At 43.6% G+C, this 21,120-nt stretch overlaps 1 protein-coding gene across 1 annotated transcript in view; it reads right to left on the reverse strand.

Annotated features, from left to right (window-relative positions):
* LOC309680111 (protein dispatched homolog 3) overlaps positions 1-21,120 on the reverse strand; it is a gene marked incomplete at both ends in the record, with an annotated part of 143,498 nt that overhangs the window by 84,295 nt on the left and 38,083 nt on the right. Inside the window, one exon of the mRNA XM_082493619.1 lies at positions 15,870-15,977. Coding sequence (XP_082349745.1) covers positions 15,870-15,977 — 108 coding nt within the window. The remainder of the gene's footprint in view (positions 1-15,869; positions 15,978-21,120) is intronic.

A 21,120-nucleotide genomic window follows, 5' to 3' on the forward strand; every position in this document is an offset into this window, starting at 1 on the left:
TGTGGAGATGGGGGAAAATTAAATCCTATTTGATGAATATGAGAAACTAAATGATCCTCTTCATGATGGTCTTCGCACACAAGCAGCTGCAAATCAGAGGACTGCTCCAGCCGGGAAATGTCAATTGTATGGAAATGTCATCTTCATTGCAGAGCTCTCCTGGGGCTGCTGGAAACCGCAACTCAGCTGCATTAATTTCCATCCCTCTTTCTCTATCTCACTTTCTCTTTTATTTTTCAATCTTTTAACCTTTATAAAAAAATTTGAAAACAACCATCTTTTCTGCATTGAGTAAAATTTTGTAGCTATAATTGTGCAGAAAGGTTAAAGAGTTCCAATTAGAAAGGTCACTCCAGGATCATTGTGCAGCTGGATTCACATGCTGACTGCCGTTTAGAAAGTTAAAGATAGCACTGAATAGCTTCCTGTGCCAGGGCTGACACCTCCAGCTTTTTCAGTCCCACCAAAAATAAACTTTTGGTCCTTACTTTTCAAATAGTGCAAAGGCTCACAGATCTCAGGAGGTTTTCAACAGGGAAACTTGTAACTTGAGTTCAAATTGAAGACCAGATCAAAAGAAGGAAAAGATGTATACAGCCAAAGACAATTCCCAAAGGGAGGCCACTGCACTCTTGGAGGTGAGTGTCTCCAAACCAAGGAAACTGGCAATCTGGAGCTCATGACACCCTCAAAGCACACACGGCACGGGACAGAGTTCACATGTAGGCTTAACTAACATCACTGTCTAGGTTCCCATTTCCCACTTCCTGCATTCTTCAATTCTTTGCCCCTACCCTAGCTAAACTCTAACTTGTTTCAAAGGAAAACAGATTAATGTATTCTCCAGTGTAGAAATAAGCGAGGAACAACAAGGTGCACAGGGGGAACAAGCGTATGGCTGGTCAGGAGAGAGGGATTGCGTGAATTACAATTGATTTTCCACTGTTAATGAACCATGAAGTGCTTGTGATTGCATCTTGAAGAGATTTATAATTATTCATCAAATCTCAGATGATAATTAAACTTCATTAAACACAGACATGACAAGCTTGCATAGTAAAGAATAAACCCCAGAGCAGGTTCCTGATAGAACAGGGAGATATGGCATTGGGAGATGATAAGAAGAACCAAGGGAAATAAAAGAGGGGTTCTTCACTAGAAACAGGTTTTGTCCAAACATGAAATTGCTGCCCTCAGTGTGATTTTTCACCTTTTTTTCCTTTGTTTTTAAGGGTTCTTTCCTTTCTTTCACACAGCATAATCACACCATCTCCTTTGCCTGACATTAAGAGTGCCTTATGTAATACACTTACCTATTCTGCAGCAGTTGTGTGAAAATGTTCTAGTGTTTTAGAGCCGGTGGGGACTGATCTTTTTATGTGTTTACCAAAGTGGCTGTGATGTACAAAACACAGACTGTGGAAGAAGCTGGGGAGAAGAAAGGGGAGGCAGCAGCAGGGAGGTGCAGTTCATCACCACACGGATTGGAATTCCCAAATAGTTCAGCATTTGAGAGATCAAGGGAGTGCTTACCTCTTTCAAATAGCCCAGCCTTTGCTTATGACCATGTGAAAATTTAGCCCATATAATCTATATTATAGAGTTTTATTAGAATATAGTGGGACACAGGCTATAGGGTATGTTCAGTACTGGTGTAAATTATGCCCTAGTTGGATACAAAGCATTTGAAAACAGATAAGCAGAATCTAAGAATATTTCAGAAAAGAAACTTATTCATCAAAGAAGAAACCCAATGGAGAAAGAAAAAGCTAACAATAATGTGCACTGCTGAGGGTCAAAGGAATCTCAACCTGCTGGAAGTGGTAACCAAAGCCATTAATCCAGAAGAGCATTTGTTCAAAATTTTATTACCGTGCTCTTGTGAGCTGCCAGTGATTACAATGCCCAACTCAGGTAAATGTCTGCATCTACAAATGCAGTCAAAGTAACCACTTATTGGAGTACTCTGTCTTCTGCTTGTACGATATATGCTGGTGGCAAGCCAAACCCCCCTGCTGGCTTGGCTTATGGTGATCTCCCTGCCTTTTGCATTTACACTGAATTTCCTGAGATACATAGAATGAAGGACAGGTCCACCTTATGTTTTCTCCAGCCCCCTTTATAATGTAAATTGCCTGATCTACCAAGGGTCATCTAGCATCAAGCTCAGCCAAATACAAGACTGTTGGGACACCACTACTACTGCAGAGCCAGTGGTTAGTGCTTATAAAGCAAGAACAGGGTGTATTTCCAGGAGAAGTCAGCCTAGAGAAAAGGACAGAAATCTCAGACTTGCCCAGTATATTTTTTCTTCCTCTCAGAGGGCTCTCTTTTCATTATTGCCCTCCTAGAACCAAACAGCAAGAGTTTTCAGTCCTGAGGCAATCTGATTTTATTAAGAATTGGAAATGTTGACATGAAGTTAAAAGGACCCAGAGAAGATGCTTCTCCCACCAGGCTGACATAACGTTGCCAGCACACATGCTCTGCAGAGCACAGTGGATAGGGGATGAGACTATGCAGTTTGCACTATATTTCTAGCGTGAACATCTCTTTCCCATCCACACCCAGGGGAACAACTGAGCCCTACAGCTACATCTTTCTCATCTCGTCTTCATTTTCTATTCCTACCTGACATAACACCTCCTCTTTCCCTCGCCTCAGATAGATTTTAGAAATCTATCATAGTGTAACTTAAATCAAACTGTTGTAGCTAGCATTTCACTACAGTAACATTGCCAGAGATGGACAGTATCTACAGACCAGCACAACAATAGGTACAGACAAAATGAAGGATAAACAGGCACAAAACACAAGTGGAAATCAATCAGCTGTGAACTGTTACTTATTCTCTCCCCTAGAAAAGTCTTTGTACAAAGTCTTTGTACAAAGCCCAGAGTCTCTTGCACAAAGACAAGGATTCAGGTCTATCAGACCTGATTTCTAATTCTCCTTCATATAACTCCATCAGTTTAATCATTCTGTGAGCCAATTAGGCTAAACTGATTTAATAAAGGTGCAAACCAGTCTTGCTGTATATACCCAGAATACTCACTCCAATTTACCCAAATGAATTTAAATTCAGTTTCAGAAAATCTGTGCAAAGCTTGCAGAGGGATTTCTGGTCCTTTCAGAGAAGAGAAAGACTGAAGGGAGGCTGTCTCCACCCAAGACCCTTCCTGTCTTGTTTTGCAATGAATCACACATCCCAGCTTTGCAATGAACGAGGTTTCCGAAGGCAGCGTTTACTCTGGCTTTCACCCCTGTGCTGTAGCACCATGTGCTTTACAGCGTTGTCAAACATAATGATTCCTACCCTGGAGAGAAATTGGGTCCCGTTTTATATTTTATTGCCTCAGAAAGGACATTTTTTACTTTCCATAGTCCACAGTTGGCAGCAACAGCCCCATAAATCTTGCCAAATGCTTTTTGTTGATATATTGTCCAGCAAGAAGTCTGTGAGGCTGGGGCCAGCATGGAGTAAACAAGTTAATGGCCTCCTGATCCATGTCTGAAGAGGGAGAGCAGCAGGAATAAGCCGCGCTGCAAAGTCACTGCAGACAAAGTCCAGCAGCTGGTGGGTGAGCTAAGAGACCACTGGGAGTTTGCTTCCCATGCTTCATCCAGAATAACATGCAAGTTGCAATGCTTCCTGGCGCCCATGAAAGGGGGCCTGACACCAGAAAGCTCACCTAGCCATGGTGCCAGCTCACTATGGTAGTCCTCATTTTTACTGCAAGAGTTCCGGCTGGTTCTGACAGGGCATGACTATTGGGAAACCTGTGGGAACCCCAGTGCACGCCAGCAGAACTCATGGAAACCAGGATAAAGGAAAATTGGAAGGAAGGGAAAAGCAAGAACATACTTGTGCTGGTGAATGTATCTGCATAGGAGCAGATTTCACAGCTGAAGGGACAGAATGCACTTGAGTGCACAGTGTGAGCACAGAGGAATGAATACAGGGGAGAGACAACTCCCTGTCCATAGGGACCAAGCTTGGTGCAGTTGCGGTGCATGCTCTTTGGTGAGGTTGTTAGATGTAACTGTGTTGGACATGGTTGTAAGCAGTCCCTATAAGCAGATGAACATGTTTGTAGATGCAAGAGCATGTTTTGGTACATGTGTTTCTAAATTTAAGTGGACAGTAATGGAAGATGCTTGTTCTTGCATTATGGGACTATCTAAAATGTGCATTGTATGTGTGTTAGTTGGTCCAGGGGTGTATGTAGGTGACATACTCTACTATTATCACATGTACATAGTGATACACACAGCTGTCCTTGAGCCAAGCCCTAATTTCTAATAGACTTGTCCTTTGCGGGTGATGACAGAGCCTCTGCCTGAGAAAAAGAGATGTTCAGCTTGATTCCTCTGGGCAGCTAATGAGCCGCTTCCTGCATCTCCGTCTTTGTCCCTGTGCTCCTCCCTGAGCTCCAACAGCACTTTGTGTGTAATGAAGAGATAATGCCATAATGACTTGATATGTTACACTCAGCCTAGTCATAATGCCTTGGAACAACTAACTGCCACCATGCAAGGGATCTAGCAACTCAGCCGGTCACATCCAGTTAATGCAAAGCCCTGTTTGCCTCTCTAGGCACAGGGCCCATTCAATGGACCCCTGTCGTGCAAAACAGAACCAAATCTTGCAGTGCCAGATGTCCCAAGCTTTACTGCCCCACACTTTTCCTCCAGCCATGGGGCAGGAATGCAGTCCTACAAATGCAACCCGTACCAGTCACTGTGGTTGGCTGTGATTCCTTATGAGCTGAAAATGCTCCTGAGGCCTCAAGAATAAAAATACTGCTAACCCTGGCTGGAAGTATAATGAACAGGAAGAAAGATTGACTGCTACGGCTGTAATTAAGTGAGAGGCTTTGATAGCCTCATAAGTCGCAAGAGCCAAACCACAGTCCTGATGTGGCATTAGAGTGGCACGGCCTCCCTCCCTGTACCCTGCCACCTTTTCCTGTTAGGGACAGCACGTTAGGATTCTGAGCATGCAGCTGCCCTGCTCCAGGCTTTATAGGCTACAAGTCATTTTAAGGGGAAATGGAAGAAATAAGCTTCCCACAGATGAGTGCGATAGGAGGCCCAGGGACTGACTACATGTGAGAAGCAGCAGGAGTTGGCAAGCTGCCTCCCACCCTGTGCTTCACCTGATTATAAGATGTCTCTCCACATTAAGCATAGCATTGCATCCATTTATAGTCTGTGAACAGTGTGTCATATCCAGGGCAGGAGGGCATGGGGTGTGGGGGTGGAAGAAGAAGGGAATAATTATCCACCAAGGACTTGAATCCAATGAGATTTACACCCTTCCTCAGCCATAAACATTGCTGAGAGCTCTAGAGATAAACACACTTGCTCAGCAGAGGCAAATGCTGCCTGCCAGCCTACAGATGCTCAGCCTCCCCTGTGTGCCAGTTCCCTAAGGATAACCCAATTCTCAAAGGGGATGCAGCTCTCTGCATCCTGCTCCTCTCACATTTGCACACAGAAGTGATGTCTTCATTGCATATTTCTTTCACAGTACGAGTGGTGTCCCGAGGGGGCCAAGATATGGGGGTTTTCCCTCAGTGTAGCTAGTTGAGGCTAGTGCTCTGCCTGCCAGTCCCCTCCATTTTGCAGAACAGCCACACCAGTATGTTGCCACATGACAGAATAAGACATCACACTATCCCTCTCCCTTACCTCCTCCTCTCAGCCCAGCTTGCCACATGTAGTGCCTCTGTGCTGGAGTGGCTTTGTGTGACAACAGAAACCCAGGATCCTCATATATATATGTCAAAATAAGACATTTCCAGGCAGCTTGGCAAAGATCTCAAAATTCATCACAGCAATCTCCTTTATGAGCCTCTCTACCCTCTCCCCCAGCTCCAATGTTTTGGCTCCAGTAATGCACAGCCCTTTCAGCAAACACTCTCTTGTAAGCTGTAACCTATATTTTTCCTGTAGCTCATGGGAAATACATTGGTCATGGGAAAGAAAATCTGTGCCAGCCCTTGAGCTTGCACTGAACTCAGGATAAACTCAAGACAGACAGAGCCCTTCCTATCCCTCTGAGTTTGCACTCAGCCTCACGCTGCCGTTAATGCACCTTGCCCTCCTCTGCTTCTATCCCATCCCAAAATAAAAAACTCCTTAGCCCATCACAGAATGGTCAGAATGGTCCGGGTTGGAAGGGACCCATGGAGATCATCTAGTCCGACCCTTATCTCTTAGCACATAATCCCCTTTCCTCACATTTGTCCATAGCTGCTATCCTCTATTCCACTATAACATTTTTACCTACTATTTTGAGTATGAGCATGATAAATGTTTTTCTTCTAAGAAGTTATTCAAGAAATTACCAGGAATATCGTCCTACTTTACAAGTTCCATGAGAGGTGATAGGTCGTCACAATGAGATGGGGCAACAGAGGAAACGATGACTTTTTGATCTTGCTCCTAGCTCTGGAGCTAGCATTTTCTGTGTATCTAGCTATTTCCTTGGGCTGCCTCAGTTTCGCCCCTGTGACTGCCTCATAAAGTCACTGTGAGATCTAGTTATCTGACATATACAAAAAACCCGAGCTCTTCAGATGAGAGGAGCTAGACAGGGACACAATCATATTGTGACATGATGCCTTTGAGCATCCTAGTAACCAGACAACGGCTCAACTAGGAAGATCCTATTGTAACTGATGCCTGAGTCAGACAGGAGGATTTGCCTGCATCATCTTCACAGTGCCTCTCCCCTGGTGTGTTTGCAGTACATTCCCTTGACCAGGATGTCTGACCCCAGCACAACCCCACTTCAATCTTTGTCCATCACACATTGTTGGCCTTGAACCTCAGAGCACCAGGGGTGACAGACATATCAGGAGAGTGACAGACTACCAGAGTCAGCAGAATGCAGTCTGTTGCCATGGAAATTCAAGCCCCCTTTTCAAGCATCTGTGCAGCTCAGGGGAACGTGGCCAGCTCCCACTGTGAAAAATCTTTGTGAAGAGTCTCATGGAGAGTTGGTTTTGTATCCCACAATTGCTCTTTGCTCCCCAGCCCAATTATGTGTTCTAGCAGGAAACGATGGACCACAGCTTGGCTCAGGATGGATGACGTCAAGATGCATTGTCTAACAGATAAGCCTGCAACCAAGGACACAATTTTCTAGTACAAAAACTGCAGGAAAATTTCAGATTTTTTTTTTTAATATTGGAAGAGATCCATTTTCACAACTATGCCACAGGGGCAACACCAGGTGATGCCACTCAAAAGTAGGCTTTTGGGAGACCTGCTTATCTGAACATGCATAAGTTAGATCTTGGGGGCTTATTTATATGTCCACTACATTGATAGGCATTTTTTGGATGTTGACAAAGGCATTGTCATGCAATGTGACATGCATTGTGTCACGCAAGTGTGACACACAAATAAATAAGTAAAATAAAACCAAACACTAGGACAGAGGGTGCTGATGGAAAATTCCAGCAAACCAACCAACCTGTTTGGCTACAGCAGATTTTGTAACTGCAGAAAACACAAGCAGAGCATGGAAATAATTAACTATTTCTCTGTCATTTCCAAGCTTCTGTCATGTGTGCACATCACCACTTACACACATATCTGCAGTGTTATGCAGTATTATGACCAAGAATATTTCTTTACATGCACAAGTTCATGATATTGCATATCAGCTGTATACTGCATATACATTGGCATGTGTTCAAAGACAAATGTGCATGTATGCCTGCCATTGTATCTATATATGCACATGTGGTACTCATCAGGGTATAGACATGACGCTTGTGAAAAAAGATTACACTCCCTTCAAAGGTGTAGTCACTTATCAACAAGTTTTGTCAAGCCTAATTACCTGCGCTGTTTTCCCCATGAAATGACTTTGCATCTCCAAGCTTACTTTCCCAATTGCATTAATCCTTTCAGTTTTTATGAAAAAACAGTTATTTAAGTGACGCTGCTGCTGGTGGAGGCTCCTGATGTAGGAGCCACATAATGAGCACTAGGAGCATGCTTGGGCTTTCAAAGCTCCAGACAGCTTCATTAGTCAAACAAAGGCCACATGTCCAGAGCTGTACAAAGAGGCAGGGGGTGTGATGTAGAAGAGCTCTAGCCTGAGACTGAAGGCAACAGTTCTTCATTACATTATTGTACATGCGGCCCTCTGGGAGTGGCCAGTTTTTCAAGGAGTTGTGATAATAAGCTCTCCAAGGATGCTGGCTTTGTGATGTCCAAAGCACAGACATTTGAGATCCTCCCCCAACAAAAGCCCATGACAAAACACCCTCAAGACTTTTCCTTTCAAGCTTCATTCCAGAAGCCCTGAAAGACACTTGAAAGTCTAGTTCAACATGCCTGGTTTCTCACGCAGTTTTTGACACCACAATTAAGCAACTGCCAAACACTGCTGTAAAGTACGACTGATGCCTTTTCATTATCAGTGGTCCAAAGCCCTACCCAGTGCCAAAGGGCACTGCACCAAAGAGATACACTGCTATTTGTTGAGGAGACCCCTTGAAATACATCGTTTATGCTATAAAATTCCCCTGCCTAGCAGTTGAAAAAGTTCCTTCTGAACTTAGCCATGGAAATCTCTCACAATCCAAAGAGCCTCCTCAGAGAAGAAAGAGATTTACTTCCTGCCAGTCTTTCCTGAAGTCTTTTTCCAGTGAACTTCAATGATGATAAACATAACAGGCACTGTAAAACCCAGCAACTGCACTATTTCTTTTCCTTTTCCCACCATTGCCAGTATAAATATCACCCTGAGTCCTGGGGTCTAAGTGCCAAGTTAAAATAATGCTGTCTTTGGGCTGGGGATCTGGGTTCTCCAAAGAGCACAAGAAATCTGTGGAGGTGGGTCAGAAGGAGGGAGAGAGAGAGTTAGATCCAGGAACACCAACAGGAAATATTTTCACACTAAAGTTCACAACCCCTCCCATGGATTCCAGTGAACAGTTATTATGATGTCACCATAAGTACAGGCCAGCCTATCGCAGTCTCTTGAGCATCTCAGGGTTGTACATCAGATGGGAACCTTGCTTGTTCTTCCTTCCCTCACTCCCCCCCTGCTGCTCCAGAGCTTTTCTGGGAAATCCCAGGGGAAATAATTCTGGAAAAGAGGCAAGAAATGTAATCAGAAGCTGCATCAATAAACACTTTGGTTCACTGGGAACCAGAATGAAGCTTGGGCAGATAAGAATGGAGGCACGGAGCCGAGGGACAAGCAGCACTAAGGGGAGTGCTCAGGATTCATGTGCAAGTCTCAGCCCCGTGTACAACACAGCATTTTTCTAACTGTCCTGGGCCTGCTGTTGAATGGGTGAATTGAGCTCCCAAACTTTGCCTACATGGGTACAGGTTTTGTGCCAAGAAAGATTTGTGGTCTGAGCTGAACTGCAGCAGAGGGAGTCAATTCATACCAAACACCAAAGCCGTAGGCAGCCCACACCCAGACACAGTGCTAGCCTGAGACGGAAGCCAGAGAATATCAATCTTGACAAACAATAATTTCCACCCTGAAACCAGATGGAAAATCAAATACCACAAAAATCCTCCTGAACCTAAACTCTCTGCCTAAAAAAAAACAAGTTGGATCAATCAATAGGTTTCTTTGCAATAATTTCAAACCAACTCATTCTATGTCAACCTTTAAAAGATGCATTTACTTTTTTTGGTAAATTCATTTTTTATTTAAAAGCATAAATTTAAAATGTTAAAAAAAAGGATTTTCAACAATTTATAATTTTTTTTTTTTTTATTAAGAAATCCTATTTGCTCCTTTTGGGGTCTCCAAACTATGGCTTCAAACCTCAAAGAAAACCCTCCTGCAGTTCTCAGAGGATGTGAATCTATGCCTAATCACTGCGTAGGCATGCAGGCAGGGTCACAATGGTTTAATCTCATAATTTACTTCCACTGAGGAGCTTGGACCATGGGACTCTGCCTGCAGGTTTTCATACAGTTAGGGCTAATCACCCCTAAAGGACCATGCAGTCTTTCCTACCACAACAGAGAATCTCCGCACAAGCAGTTTCTCGTGACCTTCCTGTTAGCATTCCAGACTCCAATCCAAACACTTGCAACTCCATGAAATGGCTTCAAGATTACCATGAACTCATCTCCAGCCTCATTTTCCTCTTTTTCTCCCTGATTGTGAGGCCTTACCCATATGACAGCTTCATTACAAGTGACCTTCAGCACTGGCTTTGTTGGGGAAGTGATTTAGAACCAAATTACCGATCTATTTCTTTCACCTCCTCCCTCTTACTATAGGCAGCAATAGCAGCACTGGAGAGGCCATCTGAAACAGCACATTTTGAACACATTACAAAGGGGGAGGCAGAGCAGAAAGCCATCCGTTCACCACAGTCCAACACGAAGGGGCCAAACTGTTCTTGGAGAAGTGCCAAAACAATCGTACAATTTATTCCAAGGGTACAGATGAGTCTGATTTAGACCAACCAGGAAACAGCTCTTAAGGAACTGGGGACTCTACTGAGAACAGACGGAGGCAGCTGGAAAAAACAGGGGGCAGGTGGCTGCTTGGAAGACAGGATCACTTTGGCACATGGGTAAAGTGGAAGGGAAACTGCAATATTTATTTTTATATATATATATGTTGTGGGCTAGGTTAAATCTCATTGGAACACGTGAGAAGAGCAGCTGTCTCTGATTCAGGCTAAATCAAGGAACACTTACATGTCTCTTTGTTTGGTACAAACTGAAGCAATGGAGGCTACTGTTCAAAATACAAGGACAAGGGTTGATCTGAGCATGAGCTACAAGACAGAGCTGTGAGGTTTACTGTATCCTAATGGTTGAAGGGGCATTTATGAGTGTGTGAAAGAAGAAGAGAAAGGAGAAGATGATGAAGAAGAAAAAATAACCAGAGCTGGAGCAGATCACCAAGAACAGTTAGAATAAACAAGGAAAATCTGAAAAACAAAATCAGAGAGAGATCATATCAGAGAAAAGGTTATTAAGGAGTCCTCTGCCTCCTAAGTGGCACTAATAGCCAGAGAGAGTTAAAAGCAGAGTAAGTGGGGAAGTAGGAATGGGGAGTCCCTGCTCTCATCCAGTGAAGTATTTTCAACCGTTATAGTGTAACATGTAACACAGTCCACCAGCAGCAGGCCCTTGAATGAGTGTCCAAATCAAAGACCTGAAAAACTGGACCCACTCATGAGGCTCTCATTCTCCTCCTTTTCAGCAGTGGCATCCCCATTAGCCAACAGTTCCTGAGCAAGAGACAAGCACTTACACATAAGCACTGCCGAGATTTTAGTGACCAAGATGCAGAACTCCAATTGATTCTCTTGGACTCTCAGTAATATCGGGAAACAAGCAGCAGTCAGTGACCTCAGGAACAGCTTACAGCCTCGCAGAGCTGAATTCTTAGCCTGGGAACTTGCAGTGCCTCTCATATGATCTGCTCACTGTATGATGAAGACATAGAATCTATGTGATTCTTAATCATCAAGGCTCAGGAACAGAGGGTAGAGACACACTTGCACCATTCAGGGAATGAAACTGGTAGCAGGCTGTTTCGCACAACCATTTCAGCACAGTGACTTACCAGTTAAGAAGAATTTAATTTACAAACAGAGAACATAAAAGGAAAGTCCAGACTGTAAGCAAAGCAGTAAGAGAAGAGCCCAGTAATGAGGGGCTCCCACAAGAGGCTGATCCACGTGGTAAAGGGCAGCACAAAGTGGGTACAGGGAAATAGCGGGAGGAGATTAACTGCTGACACTGAAGTGCTATTTCCAGATGACATTTATCTCTGCCTTGGAATTCCCAGTTGGACAGAAGAGGTGACAACAAACAGGAGAAATTTACACTGGCCACTTTATGCAAATCTAACCTTTCTGCACCTGCCAGGTGGGAGCATTTATTTACTTTCTGCCTGCCCAGCTAAATTGGCAGAAGGAGTGAGTCCAAACAGAATACGGAGAAGGTCAAAGGAATATGGCTCATGACTGTAATTACAGGCATTGCAATTTTAATGTGGCAGTTGACATATATACACCCTAGGCAAATGAACTGGCAGAAGACATGTGCATGTGCCACTGTATTCTTCCACATGAGCATTTCATCGCCCTCTGACCGGCAGATTCAGAGATGCTAAGCTGTGTCACAGCCCTTACCTGTGTCTTGCTCATAAAGGACCTCAGTAAATTCTTTTAGCTCATGTATGAAGAGTGATTAATTTTGGACCAGGCAGATCTGAGTTCAGTCACCTTTATCACAGTGACTTTTCAATATGCAAAGATGTGAAGCTGAGCAGTAACTGTGAGATATCTGGGGGTGAATTTGTCACAATTTTTAATAGAAAGATAGCACTTATACATACACTATCAAATTAACGAGTTCATACTGCACTCTAACAAATGAAAACAAATTTCTGCCACCCCAGAATAAGACTGTCTTTTTTTTTGCATACTAAATAATATCTCTCTGCAATATATAGTCACGTTCAGCATTTTACATTAAAAAGTTGGGTTTGTCCATGTAAATAAAATGCAGCGATCTCTGGAGTAGAGAACAGCACAAGAGCCCTTGGTACAAAAGACCAGGAAAAAAGTAAAGACCCACTGGCTAAAAGTATAAGGGAAGACTTCAGATGGGCTGCCAGTGCCTTCACACCATATTGAACAATGATCACAACACAAGAAATTAAACACAGTGCCTTAAAAGTAAAAATGCCCTGAGATCTCTGGTCTTCCAGGTCAAGAATGCACCTGCTAACAGTGTGCTCGAGATGCACCAGCTGCCTCCAAGAGCCTGCTAGGGGACTGCTTCAGTCTAGGCACAAAGGATAACGCTACATTTTCCAGCTCAGTTTGTATTAGCCCACACAGCATCCTCCAAAATCCCACTGGCACTAGCACTCATACAGTCAGCATAAAGCCTGTTTTTTCAAACATGACTAACAATTCAGGATCCTACAGACAAATGCCTTCAAGGGATTCGCTTCTAGAAAGTACTCAGATTTCCCTGCCTCCTTATGGTATCAGTGCCAGGGCACCCAAGATCAGTAGATACACATGGGCAAGAGGGCTGCTGGCAGCCAGCATTTTTTACAGCTTCCTTTAGTCCCTTGAATTCAAATCTAAGTCAGACACTTTATAACTCATCACACTGGCTTATCAAACGGGATACTTTTATAAATAAGGGCTCTCTTTTGCTTTCCGGCTTCTGAGTCTTTAGGTTGCATCTGGGTCAAATGTTCAAACTTTTCACTGCAACTGTGAGAGACAGGAATTGACTTCTGAATGCAACAAAATATATTGTGGTATCTTGTCCTCTAGGATCTCCAGGGTTGAAAAAAGAAGATGAAATAATGTGAAGTTCACAGTAAATACCATGGAAATGGGCAACATTTGAGCAAAATCGCTGGTTCCTCAATGGATTCCCCATACTGCATGGCAACATTAGGACCAAACCAATTGGTGTCACACTTAAGTGCCTTGTGCAGACAAAGCCAGTAAGTTCCCAACACTGTCTCCTCCAAACTCCACGTTTCTTTCAGCATGTCATCCAGCCCGATTTTGCTTAGCATGCAAGAACTGACAACAGCCTGAGGTGATCTTGCTGCAGGGCATGCCAGGGGCATATTTCTGAACCAGGCACGCCCTCACATTGCCCCTGCCCTGCATCTCTGGCTCACTAGTTTTGTGCAAGAAGGGGGAAAAAAAGGATTCTTGAAGGGTCAGAGAAAAAAGGCAAAGAAAGAAAAATCCCATAGGATAAAAAAGATGAGAAATTCAAGGTAGTTTTAAAGCAGTTAGTGAAGTCAAGAGCCCAAGCTGACCCGAAGTCATACAGTGAGAAAGTAAATGGACTTTTAAGGACTTAGGCTGAGACTTTCAAAGCCTTTTCAACAACTTGGATGTTCATTTCCATTTACTTTATTGGATTATTGCCAAGAAAATCCTGTGGGCTGCTCTGATTCTGGAGGTCTGATTTTGGAAAAGAAGACTTAGGCTTTGCTTTATTTTTTATCTTTTATATATAGAGAGATCTATATAAAGAATCAGCAAAACCAGCCAATCATTTCCTTCACCATCAGAGAGCCTGAAGGGTCAAGAATTGCAGGCTACAGAGGAATCGTTACAGGCTATAAAAGGGAGTTACAAAGAGACTCCAGAACAGCACAAGGGCTGCTGATATTCATATTCTTGTGGCTCTATTGCTTTCCACTCCTTTATACCATAAAATTAATAGGGTTAGATCAAATTTCCCCTAACTTACCAGAGTCACTGCAGCATTGGGTGGAAAAAACAGAGGATTATGCTGTCCTAAGAATCTTCCATCTCATCCCTTTCACATCATTATTTCATTACCTGACAATGCCTTTGTCTGCTCTGCAGTGTGAGGCTCTGGAGGCAGTATCCAGCTTCAGACACACTGCACAGGACAGGACTCCATGGGACTACATGCTGAGAACTGCCTGTCACATCAGTCCACAGCATTTTGTAGGGTTTCCCATATTCCCTAGGCTCATGGACTTCTCCCATCCTAATTCCACACACCACAAAAAGCCCACCCATCTGAGCCATGTGGCTTATTTCCCTTTCCAGTAGGAAACAGCAGTAGTGGAAATTAGTTTCTTCTGTTTTCCAGAACAGGTTAAGAAGACTTGGGGCTTCAGTTCTGTCAGACTATCGACTGCCCAGCAGGTAAAGAAAGCAATAAGTGGAAAGTAACTGATAGCAGCAGGTAGCTCCAATAAGTTTCTTAATCAATACAATTTATAGCAGAGACAGCTCCAAACAGTGAAGTAGGGAAGCCCAGCTTAATGCGTTTATAACCTTTCTTATTTAGTTTTGCTCATTTTTCCTTCCCTACTTCTTTCAGCAGTGTTCTTTTGAGAACTAATTTCTCCATGGACATAACAAGCTCATGCTTCATTCACCATTACCTTACAAACTCCTTGTAAATTGAATTACCTGTATGGCAAAGGGGAACTGCCCTAGTTCTCCAGGACAGAGTAGAGCTCAGACACATGGGCTTGTTCTTAGCAGAAAGTAATTTAATTTTTTCTGTTATTGGATTTAAAGTGAGGATAAATGAGTGGAAAGCAAATAAAAAAGACCCCCTCCCCAAAAGAGCAATAGAGAGGAAATAGCCATTAAAACAAAGAGTTTTCATCAATAACTGGTTGCTTAATCTCCAGAATGTGGAGAGGGAAGGATGACTTTAGCATTTATGATGTCAGGGGACTGTACACGGATTTCTCACATGTATCTTGTGTAGATTTTCTTGACCTAATTTCCCCACTCATAAACCAGGGATAAAACACATCATTCCTTCACAGTAGAGGGTTTATTTACCTCACGCACATTGAGATCATGCAACAGAAAGTACTCACTATTAAAAGATATACTCTCTCTGTGCTAAGAAACACTACTTGCAACTGTTCTGACAGGTGACATAAAATACATCAAGCAATTATGGCTTTCTGACAATGACCAAAGAGTGTATCAAGAAAGATGCAAGATCTTTCCAAGATTTCCTGATGGATCCAAGTTTAAATAGTTTACTGCTAAGAACGAAACATTTCAGCTGACTATGCCAAGGACATCCTGCCAGTATTGTCATAGTTCTGAATTCTGACAGTCTCTTCTGTCATGGTTTTTGTGTGTGTGCGTTAATGCACATGGTAAGAAGAGCCTCAAGGAGACAGATTTGAAGGGCAGGTAGACAAGGGTAGCTCTGGGGGTTATAAGGGCTTTCTAATGTTTTTGCACAGTCAGATTAGGATGCAGTAAGGAATCAACTCACAGTAGCGCCATGGCACAGCACAAAAGAAACCATCGTGCAATCCCAGGAACACATGTGCTATGTGTTGTACCTCCTACCTGAAAGCCACTGGAATATCCAGAGGTTCTTTTCCACGTCCTTCTCCAGTGATATGGGTACAGAATCTTTCTCCTTCTCGGCAGCTTCTGCTTCCCAATATTATTCCTCTGGAAAAAGATGAGCATCAAATTGGTTACATGGAGAAAGTGGATACAGAGGGATTTTCTCTGTATATCAAGAGCATTTTCCTTCTTCCTTGTCAGCTGAGATGGAAAATGGAAGAGCTGATTTTCAGTTCTTTCAAAACTTTTCACAGAATCATGATTAATATTTTTCAATACACAGACAAACAAAAACATGCTCTAACCTGAAAAGGTCTGTTTTCGTAAATATAAAAAGCTGATTATTATTCCAAATAACCACATGAGAATACTACAGAATCATGAAAATCCATATTTGTCAGTTACCAACATTTTTCAGGAAAGTTTTAATTAGAGGCCATTTTCCAGTGGTAAAACCCCCACACTTTTCAGCAAAAAGCTAAAAATACTGAGAAAGAGTCTTGTGTGAAAATCTTGGCAAGATGAGTAAACCTCAGTAGAAAGCCTGTTCCATGGGAGATGTCTAATTCTGCTCCAGTGACTCAGCAGCCTCAGATATGCTTCCAAGCTGCTAGATGTTCTTCCAGGTCTATTATATAAACTTTCCCTTCTTAAGAAACCTTTTACTATATAAGATGGTTTAGGGAAAAAAAAAAAAACTAGTCAGAGCTTCGGTCAGTTCCAACTAAGCAATCCAAAGCAAAGACGTTCAATTTAAGGTATCAGAAACTATCACTTGTCCTCATACACAGACTAGGAAGCAGCAATAAGGAAATCTCTAAAAAGCTGGATTCGCTGATCCTGCAAGATACGGGTACAGTTGTGGTTAGATGATTGCTTCTGAAGCTCTTTCATAAGAGTTCATCTCATCCTTTTTTCTCTGAGAACCATGCCCTTCTTGAGCTCACTGTGAGGAGGTTTTCTTCATGGAGGGGACAACACTCATGGGGCAGATCTTCCTAGGGCGATAAAAGTGAGAAGCCTTCAGTGAGGACCCTAGAGAAGAGTTAAAATTCTCCCATGTGCAAAGATCCAGACCAGAAAGACCTAGGTGCACCCAAAGCACCCTTGACAAGCCCTCAGGAGGATGCTGAGAAACATTTGAACCTGTTCCTGAACTTTGAGCAGGGATATTCATCTTATTCCCTGGGAACAGTGCAGAAGTGCTACGCCAGCCATTGGAGAGATGCAGAAGGTCCTGGGACCTTGGTGGGGAACTGTCCATACTTCATGCTATGCATCAAACCAGGACTCTTCAAGCAATAGCTGACTGCAGCAATGCCAGGAAGAGACACTGTATCAGGGAGAAGATTTCCTTTTCTTTTTAAGACATTTTAAGCAAATGAATAATTCATCCTGAATGACTTTGAGCTGAGGCAACTCTCCGTGTTACCACCTGATTATATGTTCCATAAAAAGGGATGACAGCAATCTCTTTTCCCTTTCCGGGTGGGCTGGTGGGGGGATAAATATGCTGCCACCAAACTGGAGTGATGAATCATCCCTCAGAGCAACCAACAACACTTTTACTGATTTGGCATTTAGTGCTTCCCAGTGGGAGTTGTAGGGAGAGGGACATCAGCATAAACCTTCAGGAAAGGAGGGAAGACCATGGGCAATGGAGGGCTCAGTTGTCTCTCTTCATCCCCACATTACTCATTGCTGAATATCCAGCAAAGGCAACTAGGCAGAAGAGCCTTTCTCCTGAAAGCAGTGGAGTCTGCAAAGATCAGGTACTCACACTGCTGTCTGGTCCTAAAGAAAGCAGCTATTAAGTCTTATTCTGCTTTATTATTGACTGAATAGTGGGGTTAGGCTGGAGGAGAGGAACTCTGTTAGACATTCTCCAGAATCATGCTTCTTTCGTGTATAACAAGCTGCATAGTACATGCCATTTGTTCAGCTGGGAGATGGCAGTGAGAGAGATTTGTCCTGGGAATTAAAGCACAGATTTACATAAATGAGAGGGGACTGCAAGTGGGTGCTGCTCTGGCTAGAGGGAAAGCCCGCTGCCCTGTCCTTTACCTATGCCCACTTAGGCAAACCTGAGCCTTTCCCAAGAGGGTATCATTAACTCTGCCAACATGGGACTTTCTGGATGATCTGAAACTGCCAAGCATGGATCAATTAGGGCCAAGTCTGAGAAGTGAGGGCTTCCTTTCCTTAAACAACTCGATGCTCTGCTATTACTGCAGTCCATCATGAGAATATGAGGATATGCCATATGTTTATGGACATATAGAGAGCTGCTGTCAAGCTACACCAAGCCAAAGGCAGACAAGTGCTTGACCTTCTTGCCCACAAGCAACACAGCCTGGCTATAAGTTTTCTCCCCTTGCTGCAATCCCTCTGCATGTACTCCCACCTCTGTCCTCACAAACACATATGCCTCATGCTACACCAGAAGTCCTCTGCAGCCAGATGCACCCACAAGCACTGGAGCAAATGAAACATTTCCTTGTGCACATATTGTGCTGTGCACATCCACACCTTCAGTGCCTTCACCTGCGCACTTTGTTCAACCATCTCTGTCCTCCCCACAGCTCCCAGCCTGCAAGGGGCTGATTCAGCATGTAAATGTGCTACAAAGACACATCCTCCCCGCCCCCGTGCTGGCTATGGGGAACATAAAACACAGCGGAGATTGCTGCTATTTTATTATTTATGAAGCTTTGGTTATTTCGTATATAAATAATCCATGACTGCAAAGTGTTGCTGGTGCTGTAATTGAATATTCATAAGGTATTTTTGTTGAGAATTTTCACCATCATTTCAAACCCAGATACAAAAATAAAAATCATCATAATAAAAATTTCATCTGTCATTTCACACTTTCAACCTCTGAGAAACAAAATCTCTCTCTCTCCCACCCTGAGGGCTTTCTGTGCAAGGGGGGAACAAAATAGTGGGGTTAATCTGGAAGGCAGGTTCATGCTGCATTGGAAAGAAGGAGAAACATCCTGCATATAGCTCTGCCTGCTGTCTCTTAACATTGTCAGGATGCTTCATCTGGGGATGTTTACTGTCTGCACGGAGTACATGCAAATTCCCCCTCTCTCCCTCCTAGAAATATTTCTCTTTTCAGGTTTAATCCTAGCCAGAACCTTGACAGAGAAGCACCCAAGTGGGATCGCTTGCTCAGCATGGAAAATGGAAGCATGTTGCTGCCACCCTGTGGAAAATGGTGGCCCCCAATTGTTGGGGACCACTCTAGAGGTTCACGAAGCCACAGCTGGTATGGTGGTTAAAGAGATTTCTGAGGCTGTCATTACCCTGATGAGACCCAGGAGTAAATAAACCAGGGAATTTCTGTTAAATAATTGCAGGATTTGCCAGGAAGACGTTCGGACGCTTTGCAGGAACGATTGATAGTGTCTGTCCTATACCCATGGTGCACAGGGGGCATGTGCATCAAGAGGATGAAGTACTACTGCTGCAGAGGCTCCCAAGGACAACTTTGGCAAATTCTTGGACACACGCAATGATTAAGTGTCTCTTGCATCTGGGGATAGTCTAATGTGCAGCTTCACCTTCTTGCCTTGCTGATATTCCCCTATTTTTCTCCCAAGGGTTTCTTCACTGTGCCCTTCAGCTCCTTCTATTCCACACAGGAAAAGGCAAGGGAGGAGTAACCAAAAGTAGCAGCACTATCCAAACTCTTCCCTTCTCCTACTTTCTATCTACATCTGTGAGGAGGCTCTGCAGCTGACTGCATGGTGCATCACTCCTGTCTCCTTACCACCCACTGTCCCAGTTCTCCGCTACGATTTCCTTAGACCACAGCTCCTTCTTTTTTTTTTATAATTCTGTGAAGCACAGAAAGGAAACAGCAGTAGGAGAGACAGCATGTTCCCAGCCCTTCTAACCCAGCCTCCTCAAACCCAAAGAGAGGCATATGAGAGCCTGGCAGTCAGATCTGAGATCCACATCCACCCCAATCTGCCACTGTCCACGTGCAAGCAAGTGGTATATGTGAGGCTATGTCACATCAGCACATCACAAATGGGGCCGTAGCTCTCAGAGCACCTCGCCTTCCAAGAGTGATTTATGGACCCTGTCAATCCAGCAGACTGAACTGCAGAGACAGCTGGAGCGTGCAGCAGAGAGAGCAGCAATCCATCACCACCGGGTGGGAGTCACCCAGGAATCCATCAAGAGCTTCATCATGGTGACATCTTTGCAGAGGCAGAAAGAGAAACAAAAGAAAAAGATGGAGACGGAGAGAGTGAGCCAAAAGTGGAAAATCCACCCAGGATTTCTCAGAACTTCAGAGGCACAGAAGTAAAACAGCATGACAGACACGAAAAATATTTTGTGTGTTTGTAGTGATTCAGGTGGTCCTGCTTTAAAGGCACAAATTACAATGCCTCACACAGCTGAGCAGGGCTTTCTGGTGTCAGCCATACCAGCAGCAATCAGAAATTGCTTTCCCATTTCCTAGCTACAGAATTTTGTGATAGATATTAATCACTTCCAGGTATGATGACTGGATGGTTTTGATGGCAAAGGGCACTTTATTGTTAGGGAGCTGCCACTGGCAGAAGGAATCAACCCCAGCTCCACTACAGAGGAAAAAAGGTGTTGCCCTGTACTTGAAGAAATGTAGAGGAAACTGCAGCATTTCACTATATGGCACTAAAGTTTGTATTCTAACCTAATGCTGACTCCTCAGCAGGAGCCAACCTGCTCCTCGGAAAAGTGCAGGCACACAGACACACATACCCCAGACCAAAAAGGACATAGGCATGCACCAAATCACAAGAACACACAAGGTACTTACACCAGGCCCATATATACACCCAAGTCCAGAAAAATACGTGTGCAACAGCTTAGCACACACAAAGGAAAAGGGCACACACACAGATATAAGTGTGTCTGGAATCTACAAGTATGGCAGGAATGCAGAAGGTAAACTCAAAAGATGCTCAGAGACACAGCCACGCCTGTGCAGTGCCACAATGAGTAAAAGAGTATGTTGTCTCTTTGATATACAAGTTATTATTAAGTGATATGTCAAGTTCCTGAGTAAGACAACTTCTCTCCATCCCCAAACTCCATAAAAAAAAACAAAGAACGTGATGTGTTAGACACCAGGGAGAGAGGTAAAGAAAAAAAGTAAGCATCTGCTCTTGGAAGAAAGAAAAGCAATTTACCTTTGAATAGGGAAAAGCAGAACAAAACACATTATTTCTTTTTGCTCCAGGGACAG

The sequence above is a fragment of the Vanellus vanellus genome (assembly GCF_965231255.1).
Source record: "Vanellus vanellus genome assembly, chromosome: 20".
Taxonomy (NCBI): domain Eukaryota; kingdom Metazoa; phylum Chordata; class Aves; order Charadriiformes; family Charadriidae; genus Vanellus; species Vanellus vanellus.